Here is a 15,944-nt window from a genome sequence, read left to right as displayed (position 1 = left end):
TTGATTTATGCATTTAAAACTTATATATAAGATTCTCTTTAATAATATTTATTAGTTGGTTCTTGCTACTGCTACTGAGCAAAAATAATAATAACGAGTATAGTTTATATTAAATGATAAGTCCTGTTAAATAAATCAAAGGAGAAGATCGATTATGATGAATAAAAAGACACATCTTATCCGTTCAGTTTTTTTAATAAGACACATTTAATGGGTTTTTCATTGGTAAAAAATATAAAACTCAAAAATTACTATTCTCTAATTGATAATAAAAATTATTATACCCACTAAAGTTATTGTGCCAAACAATTGGTTTTTTTTACTCTGGATAACAGGGGAATCCCTTGGAGTGGTTGGCACAATTTTACAATATTTTTGTCAAAAAAGATAACAGAAAAAACAGAACATGTAAACTGTAAAACTTTTCACAAATAATAGGAGTATTTTGACGGGATACGATCAAACTTAGAAAGACGAGGTTTTTGGACTTTGTATATGCTATAAAAGCTGGTTTTCTGCTCCAATTAGAGTATCAACCTGGGCCAAAATATTTTATCCCCTTCAAATGTTGCAAACTGTCTTTCTTTCTTGCTGGTGCCAACAAGTTTTTGATATCAGGGTCTCTTAGCACCCAAATCATATTTATTGTACCCTTAAAGTTATCTTCAAATATAAGGAACTTGGCGCACCCCCCTTTCGGGGGTCATATTTACATAGTTATTGTATCATTGAAGTTTTCTTCAAATCTAGGGATCTTAGCTGCTCCCTTCCCCGGGTTATATTCACATATTTATTGTACCCTTGAAGTTATCCTTAAATCTAGGGACCTTAGCTCCCTTCCGGGTCATATTTACATATTTATTGTACACTTGAAGTTATCAGGATCATATTTACATATTTATTATACTATTGAAGTTATCTTCAAATCTAGGCATCTTAGGCCTCCTTGTGTCAAAAACAATAATTATTAAGAACCAATTAGTTATTCTATTATCTAGCCGATGTGTAGAGCATACAATTCACATAATTTAAATGGTAAAATTTGATTCGTGAGATTTAAATTTTAAGATATTTGTATTTCAAATTAAGTTATGCCAAGCAAACACTTAATTATTAGATGTGCTCTACACCCCGACTTAAAGATAGAATTTTCGCTAAAAAATGACTAGGATCGTCCTTATGTAATTGTTGCTAGGATTGTTCGCCCGACCCGGAAAATGTTTCAACTAGACCGATTTTGGTAAAATCGGGATTTTTGACCCAACCAGGTTGTTCTTGTTGTTGTTGTTTTTTTTTTTTTAAATGCTAGAAAATTTTGATTACCATTCCATACAAAAATAAAAATCCTTCTAACAAATTCTCGATAACTTCTTAATGTCACAAAGTCGACTTGAAGTAGGGATAACAATATGTGACCTGCGTCGTCAACCCAATACGAACACGACACAATAATAACGAGTTTGAGTTTAGTTTTAACAAGTTCGGGTCAAAACTAGTTGACCCGTTAAGACACAATTGCACAATTGCTTAACGGGTTAATAATGGGTCAACCCATTTTGACATGTTATGATCTATTAAGAAAGTTAAAATTACAGTTATACCCTTATACCTAAAAGTAAAATTGTTGAAATTTTAATTTTGATATTTTTCTTGTTTGGATTGTAATTTTAAACTTGTAGTTAGTTTTATATTTTTTTTATAGATATTGTGATGACCCGGGCCGGGTTAACATATTTCATAGTATTCACTAATGGGTCAAAGCTGGTCGTGTTAGGATTTGAGATTTTAACACGATAAGTTTAACGGGTTGTCTTCGGGTTGACTCATCTAGTATAATATATATACCTTAACACAATACGAACACGACTCGTTAACACGATTTGACAGTCCTACTTGAATTGCACTCGTAATGAACCCGTCAAAATGCATGGTATTTTTAATTCTTGAACTTTTTTAATCTTGAATATGACGTTATAAAATATATTCATTAATCTTGTGCCGTTATAAAATATTAATGGAAGTTGGATGTAAATGAGGAACTTATTGTATTAATTACATCATTAATGTGATATCATTATATCAACGTGGCATCACATTAAAATAGAATAAAAATATATAATATACATTATATCAAAATTGAAATCAAAAAAATTGATTTTAATGTGGCATTACAATATGGTGCCACGTAGCTTATTTAAAAAAAAAAAAAAGCAAACATAAAAGGGTAGAGTTAATATAAGATTTTAGTCTTCATTTTTTGTATTTTTGGGAGTCATTTTATTTTGAATATATTTCTTTTAATAAACCACATGGAACCACGTTGTGATGACACATCAAGGGACAAACTGAATAATATAAATTATGAGATACAGTAGCATTACCCTTTTACAATTATTTATACAATTATATTTTAAATTAAATACATTTTTATAAAATAATTTATAAAAATAAAATTAATTTATAAAAATATTCTCAATTTAAAATATAGTTATCTAAAAAGTTTTTCGGATATTATTACTCTAATTTAAGAATGAAACACGATTACTGAAATGAGATTATTATTATTTTCTAAGCAAAACGTTAGGTTTATTAAATTCCTTGAGGGCTATGGAATAGTTGTCTAGTTTCAATAATACTTAAAAGGCAAAAAAAAAAAAAAAAAAAAAACAGCAGAAAATAATATGGAGGGCGAGGATTATGAGGTGGACCACCGTGACCCAAAAGAAAAAAATAAAAGATGTGGAGCTGTGATCCACAAAAAAACGATAGCCGTGTATGGCAGAGAGTCCACTTTTTTAACCAAAAAAAAGGCAGAAGAACAGGAGATGGTGGAGCCCCCACCCCCCAGGGCCGAATTGTATTGGTCTTACCAAACTTAATACCGTAATTTAAACGCTTCGAGACGAGATATTTTAATATCAATATTATTTTAAAATAGTCTACATATAAAAATTGAATTGAAAGTTAAAAAATAAACTTGTCGCTTGAAAAAATGAAAAAAGAAAGTAAAAATTAAAATCAAAATATCGACTAGTACAGACTGAAATATAGGCCGATGCGGACCGAAACGGCCTAAATTCTAATCGGTACGAAATTATATCATTCTCAATTTTTCTATACCGACTACGCCACAAAAAAAGTATATTTCAATCGTACCAACCGATATAATACAAAATTCAAAACTTTGCTCTTACCTCCATAACGAACTATTTTAAACGGAACAAAACGGAAGTAGATGCATTTACCCGTTTTGTATTTTTTTGTCAATTAATTTGGGTCGGGTTGAAAATTTGGTTCGGAAACTAGGCTTAAATGTTGAATTAGTATCCTAAATATAGTTTTGGAGTGTGCATGCAAGTCTCACGCACTCTATTTGAAATTCAAAATTTGGATCCACTGTTAATAATTTTTTTTTCCCAATGTGGGATCCAAATTTAACAATTTTTTTCAAAAAGAATGTGTGGAGCTTGTTTGCACATTCTAAATTTGCAAATATCATTTCAAGACAAGTTTCAAATTGGACGGGTGTTATTTTGAGCAATACTACGTACAGTTCCTAAATGGGTACTGCATTGCAAGCCTAATTAATTTTATCTTTAAATATTTTCAAAATTACAATAAAATCTTTATTAAAATGGTACTTTTTTTCAATTAATAAAAGGCTTGCATATGCAATCTCTATTTGGAGACTACAAATAGAATTTCTCTACATCGTAAATGCTTGTACATACAAGCAACGAGCATGTTTTAATAATTTGGAAATAAGATATTTTATAATATTTTTTTTTTTTCAAATATTATTTAAGTACAAAATATTTTTAAATTTTAAATTTTCAGTTTTTTCATTCAATTATTAACTAATCATTATTCAAACAAGACTCAATATAATTTTTTCAAACTTTCAAATAAAATATAAAAAGTAATGCAATTTTTTTAAATTTCAAAATAAAAATAATATTTTTATTCAACTTTTTCTCATATTTTTCAAAATTCAATAAAATATCTTAACTCAAATTATTTTACTTTTACTCAAATTATTTTACTACTACTCAAAACCCAATCCTTATATTTCCTTAAAATGATTGATATGTACTAAGTTTGCTTTCCTTCTCCTTAAAAGACAGTGCTAGCGTTCCAGAAAACTCAAAGACACATTGCCTTTTAAAACCAACAAAAACACAAGAGGGAGGGGAAGAGATGAGAAACGAGCACGTAGTTCTAGTCCTACCATTTCCATAAATGAATGGTAGATAATGAGTTTGTGTGTTCCTCTTGCCGTTAAAAGGCAATGCTAGGGTTCCAGAATGCTTAAAGATCCATTGCCTTTTAAAACAAACAAAGACCCGTTACGTGCCTTTTTAAAACCAACAAAAACAAAAGAGGAAGGGGGAGAGAGAGAGAGAGGGAAAGAGACGAGCAACGAACATGTTCTAGTTTTACCATTTCCAGCACAAGGTCATCATGTGAACCCGAGTTTCTCTCCAGAAACAGCAAAACATGGCCCCAAAGTCACATTTGTAAACACAGACTTTCTGCCACATGCGTATGATGAGTGCATGCGATGGGGCCTAGGAAGGATTATATAACCTCATGGGTTCAGAAATTAATTGGGTGTCTATCCCAGATGGATTGTATCCTAAGAATGATACGATTGATTTCGGAAAGCTGTGTGAAGTTATATATCTTAATTACAATGCCTGCATGGCTTGAGGGGCTCATACAAGGTATTAATGCATGCATCATGGGCGATGGAACTTGCCCAAAAGATGGGAATTAGAGGAGCTATCATTTGGCCAATGTCAAGGATAATATCGTCTCAACAATAAAATCTAGCTCACAAAAGGCCGTAAGAGAGTAGGGTCTCTTTGCACCCAAATCATATTTATTATACCATTGAAGTTATCTTCAAATCTAGGGATCTTATACCCCCCCCCCCCCCCCCCCCCAGCGCGCAAGGCCTAGATATTAGGGTCATACTTACATATTTATTGTATCCTTGAAGTTATCTTCAACTCTAGGAATCATAGCCCCCCTCCCCCAGGGGATATCAGAGTCATATTTACATATTTATTATACCCTTAAAGTTGTCTTCAAATCTGGGGATCTTAGCTCCTCCACCCCGATATCAGAGTCATATTTACATATATAATGTACCCTTGAAGTTATTTTTAAATCTAGGGATCTTAGCCCCCCGCGAATATCAGGGTCATATTTACATATTTATTGTACCCTCGAAGTTATCTTCAAATCTAGAGATCTTAGCCCCACACCCCTCTGCCACGAGATATCAGGGTCATATTTACATATTTATTTTACCGTTGAACTTATTTTCAAATCTAGGGATCTTAGCCTCTCCCCTGAAGAGAGATCAGGGTCATATTTACATATTTATTGTACCTTTAAAATTATCTTCAAATCTAGAGATCTTAGTGCACATCACACTCACACGTACTCGGAATAGCCGATAACTCATTTTCATTAGTTTAATTTAATACATATGGCAGGCATTAACATCTTCGCACGTGGAATACCTACTGATTGCTTAAGGGTAGTGAACCTCAAGCTAAGTATAGATGGATCATATATATAATCAAAAATTAAAAAATAAAATAACGGTGAAATTATTTGAATTGAGATATTTTATTAGATTTTGAAAAATAAGAGAGAATATGTTTAACAAAAATATTATAAAGTTAAACAATAGAACAGTTTTCTTTTTTAATTTTCTTTGACTATCTAGTAAATATGTATAGATACAATTTGTTTCCCTTAAAAGGCAGTGCTGGCTTTCAAGAATGCTCATAGATCCATTACCTTTTACAACAAACAGTGAGAGAGAGAGAGAGAGAGAGATGAGCAACAAGCATGTTCTAGTCCTACCATTTCCAGCACAGGGCCATGTGAACCCGTTAATGAATTTCTCTCGAGAAATAGCAAAACATGGCTCTAAAATCACATTTGTAAGCACAGATTTCCGCCACACGCAAATGATGAGTGCAATGGCGCCTAGGAAGGATAGCCTCCTGAGTTCAGAGATTAAATTGGTGTCTATCTCCGATGGGTTGTGTCCTGAGGATGATAGGAACTATTTCAGAAAGTTGTTTGTATCTATCTTAGCTACCATGCCTACAAGGCTTGAGGAGCTCATACGAGGTATTAATGAATCGAATGGTGATGGCAAAATCTCCTGTATCATCGCTGACGGGAATATGGGGTGGGCCATGGAAGTTGCCAACAAGATGGGCATTCAGGGAGCTATCATTTGGCCTGCGTCAGCAGCTTATTTTGCTTTGACAACCCGCATCCCTAACCTGATTGATGATGGTTTTATAGACAGTAATGGTAAGTTTTGGGTTCTTCACTTTTCAACAAACGTATCGGTACATGTAAATAAAAAGAAGATGAAGTTAAGTTTGTTTGCCAAAGTTTGAGGTAGGGGAAGCATATCAGAAACTAGAATGAGCTAGAATCATGCCCCAACTTATTACTCAGTTCTAGCATACTGTGTTTGTTTTTTTCAAAAAAAAAAAACTTCGTGTGATTAATGTTAAGCAAGATTGAATTTGATTTCCTTCGTTAACTACATATGCAGGGACCCCAATGCAAAGACATGCAATTCAACTGCACTCAGGCATACCCGATGTGTACCCACAAAATCTTCCATGGAATTGTTCCGCTGATCAAGCAATTCAAAAGAGTGTATTTGATTATTTCTCAAGGTGCGCACAAGCTTTGAAATTGGCAGATTGGTGGCTTTGTAACACAGCTTACGAACTCGAGCCGGCAGCCTTTTCCTTGCTTCCAAAGCTCCTCCCAGTTGGCCCAATAATGGCAAGTGACCAAACTCGAAATGTAGGGGGGCAATTCTTACCAGAAGACACCTCTTGCCTAAACTGGCTAGATCAGCAGCCACCCTGCTCAGTTATATATGTTGCCTTCGGCAGCTTCGCAGTTTTGGACCCAATCCAATTCCAAGAACTAGCCTTTGGACTTGAGCTCACCAACAGACCTTTCCTCTTGGTGGTGCGACCAGATAGCTGTAATATTCTTAATGATGCAAATTTAAACAAATATGAAGGCACTCGTGGGAAAATTATAAGATGGGCACCCCAACCGAAGGTTTTAAGCCACCCTGCCATTGCTTGTTTTATCAGCCACTGCGGTTGGAATTCTACCTTGGATGGTATTACCGGTGGGGTTCCTTTCTTGTGCTGGCCTTACTTTGCTGATCAAGTCCTTGACATGAAGTACATCTGTGATGTGTGGAAGGTTGGCCTAGGGCTTGAATCAGATCAAGATGGAAGGATATTGCGTGGAGAATTTAGAAAGAAGGTAGAGGAATTACTTAGTGATGAAAGTATAAGAGCAAGATCTTTAGAGCTAAAGGAAATGGTGAGGAGTGTTACGGAAGAAGGTGGAAACTCCTGTAGGAACTTCAACAACTTCATCAACTGGCTGAAAAAGGGGTAAAGATGATCCAATCTATTATGCTTTTTAGATGTTCAAACTCCCTCACCCAAGAATAAATTTCTAAAGGGGAAGCTCAATTAATAAAAAGAAAATGTTTTTAGATGATGATCAATTTATTCCTCATCAGATATATATGTATCTTGTCAAATTGTTCCAAATAAACATAAAATATTTTGAGTTTCCCTCTCTATTTGTACCCTCATTATGTTTTTATTTGTTCCCAAACTTTGGAATTAAGGAAAAGAGAACTCTTTGAGTGCTTTTGAAGTAGATCATATTCCACTAAAAATAAAACTTGTACACAAAAGTAGACACAGGAGCACGAATTCACTTTTTGTGTAAAAATAGGCATCTGTTTAAATTGAACAAAGTGGCTTTGGCTTCTAATAACATTTACTTATTTAAAAATTTGTAGTTATTTTTGCATATTTTTTACGCATTCTATTAATATGATTGGCTGCATTATTTTTTTTTTTTAAAAGAAAGGGTTTACTACAATGAGAATAGAGAAACGGTTGAAAAATCGAAAAATTTATATCCCATTAGAAAAGAAATTATTTTCGGTGATGGAAAGGGAAAGTTGGGGTTTATAAAACAAAAGAATGAATAAATAATAAAATATATGAAAATGGTTTTTTTTTTTTACTTTGAAGGGTTACTATTCACTCATTAAATCTATTATTTATTCACTTATAATCTCCAAATGTCTTTTTTATTCACGTTTTATCTCCAACCGTTTTGTAATAATAATGTAAGAATCAAATTAAATTATTAATTAATATATTATTAGGTTAATTGTAAAATATGAAAAAAAATAAAAATATTTTTATTAAAAAAATAATATTATGTTATTATTTTGATGAATTCGGCTAGTTCAAACTATGGAGGTTTAAAAAAGTGGAAATCAAATCGCTTACGTAAACAGACAGCAAGATATAACTAAAGTTCCTTTCTTTCCCCATTTAATTTCAACATGTGCTGAGGCTTTCAACGGCGGGACTGCAGCTAATTTAACTAGAGGAGGATATTATGAAGAGAATAGAGGATATAGCATCAGAACATAACATGCTTGGAAAAGAATGAAAATTATGAACTCAAATTGCACAGTATGTATACAAATGTTTACCTTAAAGCACAGGAATTCCAGAAGAAATGGAGAGCTTTGAGTCTGCACCGCCACTTCCCACGCCGTCACCTCTCCACCAGTCCGCACGTAGTACCTGAATTAACAAACAAACACCTTATTAATGAAAATAGACACTGTTTGAATGAAGCAAAAATGCAAAATATAATTTACCTTGTCTTTGTGCGATTCAATGACAGCTAGATCAGGCCATTGCAACATGACAAAATATTGTTCAGAAAACAATTTTTCCCACTATTGACACTGTTAGGTGCATATGAATTATAATTAAGGAGATTTGGAAAGTGAGTTGATATGAGATAAGATGATAGTTGAATAAAATATTGTTAGGATATTAATTTTATTTTAAGATTTGAAAATGTTAAATTATTTATTGTATTTTGTTTAAAATTTTGAAAAAATTATAATGATTAAATGAAATGAGATGAAATAAGTTAAGATATTTTTTGTATCCAAATAGTAGCAGCGGGGAGAAGTCAATACCGCAGTTCTTAGATCCCATAACATAACTTTCCACTCATGGGATGCAGTAACTAAATGATTTTTGTAATAGTACGAGGTTGAGTAGATTTTTTGTAATATATTAATACAAGTTCAAAGTGAATTTTTCATTCCCAGTCTACTTTTTTTTTTTTTTTTTAATAAAGAACTTGCATTGATTTATGCATTTAAAATTTGTATATATATATATATATATATATATATGATTCTCTTTAATAACATTTATTAGTTGGTTCTTGCTACTGCTACTGACCAAATATAATAATAATGAGTTTAGTTTATATTAAATGATAAGTCCTGTTAAATAAATCAAAGGAGAATCAAAGGAGAAGATCGATTATGATGAATAAAAAGACATATCTTATCCGTTCAGTTTTTTTTAATAAGACACATTTTATGGGTTTTTCACTGGTAAAAAATATAAAACTCAAAAATTACTATTCTCTAATTGATAATAAAAATTATTATACCCACTAAAGTTATTGTGCCAAACAATTGGTTTTTTTACTCTGGATAACAGGGAAATCCCTTGGAGTGGTTGGCACAATTTTACAATATTTTTGTCAAAAATATAATAGAAAAAACAGAACATGTAAACTGTAAAACTTTTCACAAATAATAGGAGTATTTTGACAGGATACGATCAAACTTAGAAGACGAGGTTTTTGGACTTTGTATATGCTATAAAAACTGGTTTTCTGCTCCAATTAGAGTATCAATATATCCCATTTATAGGTGATGATACAACAATAGGCCTATTTTTCTCATTCATATTTTATATTCATCTTTATTTATTTATTTATTAACAATGTTATTAATACATAAAAAATTGCACAACATGCAGGAATGCGAGAAAGAGTTATTCCCAGCCCGATATGACAATTTGAACCTCAATCTGTGTGGTCTGGTGCCCCGACAGTGGTCCAGTGCAGCCGTAAGGTGTCAGTGCGTACATCCATGATGGTGTATAGAAAACAAATGCAAGGAAAGTAAAGAGATTTACATACATAGATTTACATGATTCTGTATAGTGCCTACATCTACAGGTGTTTGGAAAGGAAAAATCCATTATACCATGAGTAGTTTATAGTCTCTCGTAATCTCTCGTTTATTACTATATAATGGAAGTCGGAGATCTACTTGCTGGAAAAGATGTTCTCACTAGAGCTCCTTTCACCAAGTTGAAGAAGTTGCTTCAGAAAAACCCCTATGCGGTAGTCGTCTGGCTATCCCTTTTTATTTGACCCCTCTCTCTACGTGTCTGTCTGCAGTCATGAGGCGTAATCACCTTTTTATTTTCATGCCTAACACCCTCTCCTCCTTTCTACTTTCTCATTACCTGCCCACCATATTCTCTTGACACTCTTATTTCTCTTGGCATCTCCCTATCTCTCATTCTTCTCTTTCTTTATACTTTAGTGATGGCTTTTGTGTTAGGGACCCCGATCAAATCCCTAAACACTATAACCTCCCCGTCTAGGATCTCCTTGTGATGATCGAGAGCCCGTTCCTCTCTTGCTTGGTTCGTAAACAAAGGTTATCAAGGTGGCAATTTTGGTAAGATGAGATTAGGTGTTTAGGCTTGGCTTGGCGTGTGAGTTGGTGGGAATGATGATGGCATGTGAGGGTTGCAATGGGTGATGGAGGAGCACGACAATTGATGAAACTAGGGTTGGCGCCACTTAGGGTTTAGGGTTAGGGTTGGATGAATGAATGTGGGATTAGGGCAAGGTGTTGGGCGGCTAGGGTGGACGGCAACAAAGAATGCTTGATTGATTGATTGATTGATTGATTGATTGAGAGATTTTAGGAATGACTCCTAAAATCTTGGAACTCCAATAAGGAAAGATATGGCCGATTATAGGTGAGGAAATGGTCAGCTAGGATTCCTAACTTATAGGAACCCCAATATGGAATGGGAAGTGGGCGGCTAGGGCTAAGCCAATTAAGGTAAGTACTGGCCGATGATGGGAAATTGGCTAAGGCTTTATGAGAGTGGCGGCAAGACTATTTATGGAAATTGGATTAGGGCAAACACTTTAGTTGGGCGGCACTAAGTGTTTTCTTGGATCAAATGAGGCAATTGATGGATTAGGGCAATGAACAATTCGAAGAACACAAAGTATTCTCAAGAATAATTCAAAGAGCAAACAATGAACAATGCACATAAAATAATTGTATCAATGGAGAAACAATGAAAGACAAGAGAGTGAATGGAAATTACTCATAAAATTGATAGATTGAATCACACTAATTCACGAATTGCAAAGTGTGATTCTCTCCTTAGGGATTCACGAATTGCACCCCAAAGAGCTCAAGTGCTAAGCACTGAAATGTATGATCTCAAGAACAAAGCTATCCAAAAGGATTTTGTCAAAAAATGTAAAAGAAAAGACTAAGGATCCTATTTATAAGAGTTACAACATAGAAATTCTCAATAGGTCTATTGCAAATAAATAATAATTAAATAATTAAAAAAGAAATAAGATAATGCCATGGATCTATATTGGCCGTGACATGCATGGCCCATGGTGGGCTAGAATGGTGCATGGTGGTCTTCGGGTTGGACCATGGCTAGGTGGCACAATATGGCTTGCTGATAGTCATGGCATGGTGCCATGCACGGGCCTGCTGATAGGCATGGCCTGGTGCCATGCAAGGCCTGATGATGATGAGCCATGTGTGCGTGCTGCATAACCCAAGCTAATGGCCTGGGCGCTGAACTGCAAGGCATGGGCTGGAGCCATACGTTGGATGGCATGCCTAGTGGGCATGCCACTGGCCTGCTCTGTAAGCCACTGGCTGGAGCCGTGCGCAGGGGGGTGCGCAGGCTCATGAGCATAGGGGCGCGCAGGACTATGCGCATGTGCGTGTGCTGGGGCGCGCAGGGAGGAGTGGGCGCGCAGGTGCGCGCGGATGGGCGTGCGGGCACTAACCTCGCTGGCCTGCATGCTGGGTGCCCTGTGCGTGTCAATGCATGGGCCAAGGCATGCTTATAGGCTAGCCATGGTGCTGTCCTTGCCTTCCAAGGGCAGTGTCGAGGCTTGTCCCGAGACCACTTTCCTAGGGGTTTTAACATTTTGGTGGGTTGCGCCTGGTCAACCCAGGCCAAAATATTTTATCCCCTTCACATGTTGCAAACTATCTTTCCTTCTTGCTGGTGCCAACAAGTTTTGATATCAAGGTCTCTTAGCATCCAAATCATATTTATTGTACCATTGAAATTATCTTCAAATCTAAGGATCTTAGAACCCCCCCGAAATTATCTTCAAATCTAAGGATCTTAGAACCCCCCCCCCCCCTTAGGGTCATATTTACATATTTATTGACCGTTGAAGTTATCTTTAAATCTAGGGATCTTAGTCCCTTCCCCCGACCCTGATATCAGGGTCATATTTACATATTTATTGTACCCTTGAAGTTATCTTCAAATCTAGGGATCTTAGCCCCCCGGCCCTCACACACGCGAATATCAAGGTCATATTTACATATTTATTGTACCTTTGAATTTATTTTCAAATCTAGGGATCTTAGCCCCCCTCCCCCTCCACCCGTATATCAGGATCATATTTACATATTTATTGTACCCTTAAAGTTATCTTCAACTCTAGGGATCTTAGCCTCCCGTAGATATCAGGGTTATATTTACATATTTATTAACCCTTGAAGTTATCTTTAAATCTAGGGATCTTAGCCCCGACCCCGATATCAGGATCATATTTACATATTCATTGTACCCTTGAAGTTATCTTCAAATCTAGGGATCTTAGCCCCCGGCCCGCGCACATGCGGATATCAGGGTCATATTTACATATTTATTGTACCCTTGAATTTATTTTCAAATTTAGAGATCTTAGCCCCAACCCCCGGCGAGGCCGATATCAGGGTCATAATTATATATTTATTGTACCCTTGATCAAATCTAGGGATCGTAGGTCCCCAGGCCAGGCCAGGCCGATATGGGGTCATATTTACATATTTATTGTACTGTTGACAGTATTTTCAAATCTAGGGATCTTAGCCCTCGGCCCGTGCACATGCGGATATCAGGGTCATATTTACATATTTATTGTACCCTTGAATTTATTTTCAAATCTAGAGATCTTACGAGCGATGTCAGGGTCATATTTATATATTTATTGTACCATTAATCAAATCTAAGGATCGTAGCCCCCCCGACCTCGATATCAGGGTCATATTTACATATTTATTGTATCGTTGACGTTATCTTCAAATCTAAGAATCTTAGCCCCTCCCTGACTCTGAAATCAGGGTCATATTTACAAATTTATTGTACCATTGATCAAATCTAGGGATCTTAGCCCCCCCCCCCCCTCCAACCGATATCAAGGTCATATTTATATATTTTTTTATTGTACCTTTGAAGTTATCTTCAAATCTAGGCCCCCTCTACCTTACCCCGATATTAGGGTCATATTTACATATTTATTGTACCATTAAACTAATCTTCAAATCTAGAGATCTAGGGATCTTAGAGCGCATAACACTCACAATTACTCGAAATAGCCGATAACTCATTTTCATAACTTTAATTTAACATCTTCTCACGTGGAATACCAACCGATTGTTAAGGGTAGTGAACTTAAAGCCAAGTATAGATGGATCATATGTATAATCAAAAATTAAAAAATAAAACAGCGGTGAAATTATTTGAATTAAGATATTTTCTTAGATTTTGAAAAAATAAAAGAGAATATGTTTAACAAAAATATTATAAAGTTAAACAATAGAACATTTTTCTTCTTTAATTTTCTTTGACTATCTAGTAAATATGTATAGATACAGTCTGTTTCCTTTAAAATGGCAGTGCTGGCATTCAAGAATGCTCATAACCCATTACCTTTTACAACAAATAGACACAGAGAGAGAGAGAGAGAGAGAGAGATGAGCAACGAACATGTTCTAGTCCTACCATTTCCAGCACAGGGCCATGTGAACCCGTTAATGAATTTCTCTCGACAAATAGCAAAACATGGCTCTAAAATCACATTTGTAAGCACAGACTTCTGCCACACGCAAATGATGAGTGCAATGGCGCCTGGGAAGGATAGCCTCCCAGATGGGTTGTGTCCTGAGGATGATAGGAACGATTTCAGAAAGTTGTCTGTATCTATCTTAGCTACCATGCCTACAAGGCTTGAGGAGCTCATACGAGGTATTAATAATGCATCAAATGGTGATGGCAAAATCTCCTGTATCGTCGCCGACGTGAATATGGCGTGGGCCATGGAAGTTGCCAACAAGATGGGCATTCGAGGAGCTATCCTTTGTCCTGCGTCAGCAGCTGGTATTGCTTTGGTAACCCGCATCCCCAACCTGATTGATGATGGTTTTATAGACAATAATGGTAAGTTTTGGGTTCTTCACTTTTCAACAAACGTATCGGTACATGTAAATAAAAAGCAGATCAAGTTAAGTTTGTTTACCCAAGTTTGAGGTAGGGGAAGCATATCAGAAACCAGAATGAGCTAGAATCATGCCCCAGCTTATTACTTAGTTCTAGCATACTGTGTTTGTTTTTTCAAAAAAAAAAAAAAAAAACTTCGTGTGATTAATGTTAAGCAAGATTGAATTTGATTTCCTCCGTTAACTACATATGCAGGGACCCCAATGCAAAGACATGCAATTCAACTGCACTCAGGCATACCCGTTGTGTACCCACAAAATCTTCCATGGAATATTTCTGCTGATCAAGCAACTCAAAATAGTGTATTTGATTATCTCTTAAGGTGCGCACAAGCTTCGAAATTGGCAGATTGGCTGCTTTGTAACACAGCTTACGAACTCGAGCCGGCAGCCATTTCCTTGCTTCCAAAGCTCCTCCCAGTTGGCCCAATAATGGCTAGTGACCAAACTCGAAATGTAGGGGGGCAATTCTTACCAGAAGACACCTCTTGCCTAAACTGGCTAGATCAACAGCCACCCTGCTCAGTTATATATGTTGCCTTCGGCAGCACAACAGTTTTGGACCCAATCCAGTTCCAAGAACTAGCCTTTGGACTTGAGCTCACCAACAGACCTTTCCTCTTGGTAGTGCGACCAGATAGTTGTAATATTTTTAATGATGCAAATTTAAACAAATTTGAAGGCACTCGTGGGAAAATTATAAGATGGGCACCCCAACCGAAGGTTTTAAGCCACCCTGCCATTGCTTGTTTTATCAGCCACTGTGGTTGGAATTCTACCTTGGATGGTATTATCGGTGGGGTTCCTTTCTTGTGCTGGCCTTACTTTGCTGACCACTTCATTGACATGAAGTACATCTGTGATGTGTGGAAGGTTGGCCTAGGGCTTGAATCAGATCAAGATGGAAGGATATTGCGGGGAGAATTTAGAAAGAAGGTAGAGGAATTACTAAGTGATGAAAGTATAACAGCAAGATCTTCAGAGCTGAAGGAAATGGTCAGGAGTGTTATGGAAGAAGGTGGAAGCTCCTGTAGGAACTTCAACAACTTCATCAACTGGCTGAAAAAGGGGTAAAGATGATCCAATCTGTTATGCTTTTTAGATGTTCAAACTCCCTCACCCAAGAATAAATTTCTAAAGGGGAAGCTCAATTAATAAAAAGAAAATGTTTTTAGATGATGATCAATTTATTCCTCATCAGATATGTATGTATTGTTCCAAATAAACATAAAATATTTGTTCCCAAACGTTGGAATTAGGGAAAAGAGAACTCTGACTCTGAGGGCTTTTTAATAAGTAGATCATATTCCACTGAAAATAAAACTTGTACACAAAAGTAGACACTCCCGGGAGCATGAATTCACTTTTTGGTACAAATGGGCATCTGTTTAAATTCAACAAA

General features: G+C 35.7%; 2 protein-coding genes across 2 annotated transcripts; both read left to right on the top strand.

Moving 5' to 3' along the window:
• The first annotated feature begins 5,807 nt into the window (after positions 1-5,807).
• On the top strand, positions 5,808-7,708 carry LOC108986435 (UDP-glycosyltransferase 83A1-like). Its single transcript, XM_018959047.2, has 2 exons — positions 5,808-6,342; positions 6,593-7,708. Exons 1-2 carry the CDS (start codon positions 5,853-5,855, stop codon positions 7,468-7,470), a joined length of 1,368 nt encoding a protein of 455 aa, XP_018814592.1. The 5' UTR covers positions 5,808-5,852; the 3' UTR covers positions 7,471-7,708.
• Positions 7,709-13,949: 6,241 nt separating this feature from the next.
• Positions 13,950-15,944, top strand: LOC108986454 (UDP-glycosyltransferase 83A1-like). The gene is made up of 2 exons (XM_018959074.2): positions 13,950-14,483; positions 14,739-15,944. Exons 1-2 carry the CDS (start codon positions 14,021-14,023, stop codon positions 15,614-15,616), a joined length of 1,341 nt encoding a protein of 446 aa, XP_018814619.1. The 5' UTR covers positions 13,950-14,020; the 3' UTR covers positions 15,617-15,944.

Source organism: Juglans regia, chromosome 10, assembly GCF_001411555.2.
Source record: "Juglans regia cultivar Chandler chromosome 10, Walnut 2.0, whole genome shotgun sequence".
Classification (NCBI taxonomy): domain Eukaryota; kingdom Viridiplantae; phylum Streptophyta; class Magnoliopsida; order Fagales; family Juglandaceae; genus Juglans; species Juglans regia.
This window is presented reverse-complemented; position numbering and strand designations above follow the sequence as displayed.

Bases quoted from the DNA above. Each gene is read 5' to 3' on its own strand.
- LOC108986454 (XM_018959074.2), top strand. From the start codon at position 14,021: ATGAGCAACGAACATGTTCTAGTCCTACCATTTCCAGCACAGGGCCAT. The intron at 14,484-14,738 runs GTAAGTTTTGGG...CTACATATGCAG, and splicing joins TGGTTTTATAGACAATAATG to GGACCCCAATGCAAAGACAT.
- LOC108986435 (XM_018959047.2), top strand. From the start codon at position 5,853: ATGAGCAACAAGCATGTTCTAGTCCTACCATTTCCAGCACAGGGCCAT. The intron at 6,343-6,592 runs GTAAGTTTTGGG...CTACATATGCAG, and splicing joins TGGTTTTATAGACAGTAATG to GGACCCCAATGCAAAGACAT.